Source organism: Protomyctophum bolini, assembly GCF_963924005.1.
Source record: "Protomyctophum bolini genome assembly, chromosome: 8".
In the NCBI taxonomy this organism is placed as follows: Eukaryota; Metazoa; Chordata; class Actinopteri; order Myctophiformes; family Myctophidae; genus Protomyctophum; species Protomyctophum bolini.
In genome coordinates, this window is record NC_137869.1 from 16,117,349 (window position 1) to 16,120,633 (window position 3,285).

Consider the following 3,285-nt stretch of genomic DNA (forward strand, 5'->3'; position numbering starts at 1 on the left):
AGCAATAAATGTTGCTGAAAATGTGAACGTACCTGTCTTTTCTTTGATTTCACACAAGACATTAAAAGAGCAGGCTTCATTCTGTGACAATTCAGAGCGTGTTTCCTGTAACACAAAAGTTGGTGTAAGCAACCTGAAATGCCGGCAAAATAATTATATAGCCTATTTTACTTCTAAACCATCAATATAAGAGTAAATGGTTTTGTATTTGTTTTTTTATGAGAACCCAGTGTGTAATGGGATTGTAAGATGCAATACTAAAATATATAGTACCTAGCCTACTAGGCTATAGCTTAATAAGACCCAACTATCTTCTCATAAGATAATAGTAGCACTAGCCTATCTTTAAGAAAACCTACATAGGTGCTTCAAGTGGCTTGAAGAAGAATTCAATCAACATATAACAACTGTTCTAAATCATTGCCCTTTAATTAATTTATTTTATTGACTTATCCCTAATGGCTAGTAGGCCTAAAGTGTAATACAACAAGGACACAGAAAGCCTAAGTATGTTAACCATAATGCAAAACTGTTGATCGTAGATGGTTGGCTACTGTAAAATACACACAAAAATAGAGTTAAATCATGTTGAAACATAACTGTCACAGACCAATTAAATCAGTCTAACTTCATTTGACTTAAACCAAAATTATTTTATTAGAATTAAATTAAATCTGTAAAAAAAAAGTGAAAGTGATCAAATGTGTATTTGTGTACCACTTGTAAACATTTGCTTCGTGCATGTCAAGACTGTGGAGTCAGTGGTTCACTGGGATGTTTAATACTAAAATTGCATTTCGCATAATTAGAATAGCCTATTATTATTTTATTGATTTATTCTGCGGATCCGTCTTGGACTTGGTAGGCTGTATGAACCTGCGAAGTGTTTCAAAAATAGCCTAGTGTCAATTATGAAGACACTTGCAAGAAGGGGAAAACATATTACATACTTTAGTCTCGTTTGATCTTTAAGAACCAGCTTGTCATTTCATGATTTAAGTTTAAGTGCTGCAGTGCATGCCGTCGTTTTTCCTGTTTTTCTACAGACTATTTGAAGCGCGCGGCGTGAGTGAATTCTGTGTCAGCTTTCTAAATTTCAAGTAAAAATTGTCACTGCTTTTATTTCTTATTCTTTAAATTGCCACATTGCGTTACAGTGGACGAGGATACAGAATCTGAGCACATCCATACCTGGCTTGGGCTTCATCCAGACTTTGATCAGTGATGGTCATAATTTGCTGTAAAATGTCTCCAATGTCCTGCTTTCTTCCATCGCCGTCCGTTCCTCCGTTGCCTTCCTGCATATGTTGCGGCAGGCCGGGGTGCCCTGCCATGCCTACTACCGAATGAGAATGCATCACCGCGGCTGGTCGTCCATCTCTTCCCAGCTCACTCTGTGCCTCGCCTCGGCGTCCGTCTCACTGAAATCCCAGAGAGAGAAAAAATAAATTCCGACAGAGCGTTATTGCGCACAACGGAGCGCTCGCAGCGCGGATGAGTCGCCAAGCAAAGCAGCCCCGTATCGGAGGAGGTGAAGAGAATCGTCTCTTCTTGCTCAGTCTCGTTTCTCTCCCAGCTGGTCGAAGAAGCTCAGTGTGAAATCTGATCTGAACTGCCTTGCCTTGTGAGTAGAGGAGTAGGCTGTGCGCAGAAGAGATAGGCTGACTTCAACTACAAAATCTGAATTCGGCACGTTTTATATAATACGACAGAGTGATCCAAATCCTCAACCCTTTCTAGTCAAATAGACTATGTGCCGTGATAAAAAGTGGCTTTCAGAGACAGTAACTAGGTTAATTTGACTTACTCCATCCTCTTCTTGCTTTTGTCAAGTACAGTACAGGCTGCAAGCAGCACATAGCTGGAGTATGAGAGACAGACTCCGCCTACGCGACATGATTGGGAATATAGACCATTTAGCCCCACCTTGAGGTGCCTCTCATGAAACGACGATCATTGGAGGCTACTAAAGGTGGGTTTCAGAAGGGAGAGCTCTTGGAGATTGCCATGCAAAAGACAAGAGAGATCAGTAGTGGTGGATAGGCCTATAATAAAATCCTGTTAATTTAACCCAGTCTGTACAAATGTAACCAAATAGAAATCGATAAATTAACCATGAGGATTTTACTGTCTAGAGCCTGAACTCAGGGTTATATGTTTATATTTAAATAAATAATAGTCATTGACACAAGAGGTCTGCTTTAAGTCTCCCCCCTGATGATCCTGATCATGGGAATATATCCATTTTAAGTCTCCCCCTGATAATGGGATACCCATTTGTTCCCCAAGAAAGAGATTCATTCATTTTCATAAACTATTGCATAGAAATAGATTAATCCTTGGTACACCAATCAAAACAATTGACCAGGCCCCCTCATCTTGTGAAAGTTATTAGTTAGATACTGTGACTTAAGATTAATGTAAGGGGAGCCCATCTACTGATGGGTGTAATCACCATGAAGGACCTCTGTGTGATATCTTGTAATGACATAACATTCTCAGTATGGGACCACATGATCTTTAACCACTCACATCATTATGTACAATGTGCTTAGTTTGTGCTCAACATTGGGGTTGTGGACCCCACACATTGTTGATTTCTTTCCCCAGGTATGTTGGAGGGCCTCGCATGGCTGAGTTTGGCAGGGTCCTCCTAATGTAAGCCGGTGACCCCATGTTGGCGCAGCCAAGCAGCAAAGCCTGAGTGTGTTTGGCCAGGCTGAAAAGTGCCCTTCAGGCCTAGTGTAGCCTCACTTGCACGCTGCTCCCTCCTGCCTCTGTGAGATGTTCACTGAGAAGAGGGGAGAGGAGGGGCAAAATGCTGGAGACAGTGTTTAAGTGTGAACAAGGCTGTGCAAAGCATAAAGCTCGATAGCGATAAGTGATAACAATATTACATTGGTGGTGTTGCAGCCATTGGTGTCAAACAAGGTATGCTCTCAGTTTGACAAGATATCGTGATGGCCATTATAACGTGAATGATGTTGTACTGTGTGATATATATCAGTAACACTTCTTGGCTCCACTTCAAATGTGAATGTTGACTTTTGACATGCATAGGCCTACTGTATTATGTCAAAATGTATTCAGACTGAGTTGCACTACACTTTGAATTCAAATGATGTCATATTACTGTACCATTCTGCAGGCAAAATATTTTGTGCAATACTTGTGCAATTATTGACTGAAATGCTATTCAAATACAGCAGATTTTTCTATGACATCCTTTCAGTAAATGCGTCAATTTTGAATACCGGAAGTGATACTTCTGCTGTATATAGCTAG

The 3,285-nt window shown here is 40.5% G+C and overlaps 1 protein-coding gene across 1 annotated transcript in view; it reads right to left on the reverse strand.

Moving 5' to 3' along the window:
* pbx1b (pre-B-cell leukemia homeobox 1b) overlaps positions 1-1,378 on the reverse strand; it is a gene marked incomplete at its 5' end in the record, with an annotated part of 58,654 nt that extends 57,276 nt beyond the window's left edge. The window contains 4 exon segments of the mRNA XM_080770834.1: positions 33-68; positions 71-105; positions 1,192-1,360; positions 1,363-1,378. Coding sequence (XP_080626960.1) covers positions 33-68; positions 71-105; positions 1,192-1,360; positions 1,363-1,378 — 256 coding nt within the window.
* Positions 1,379-3,285: the final 1,907 nt, after the last annotated feature.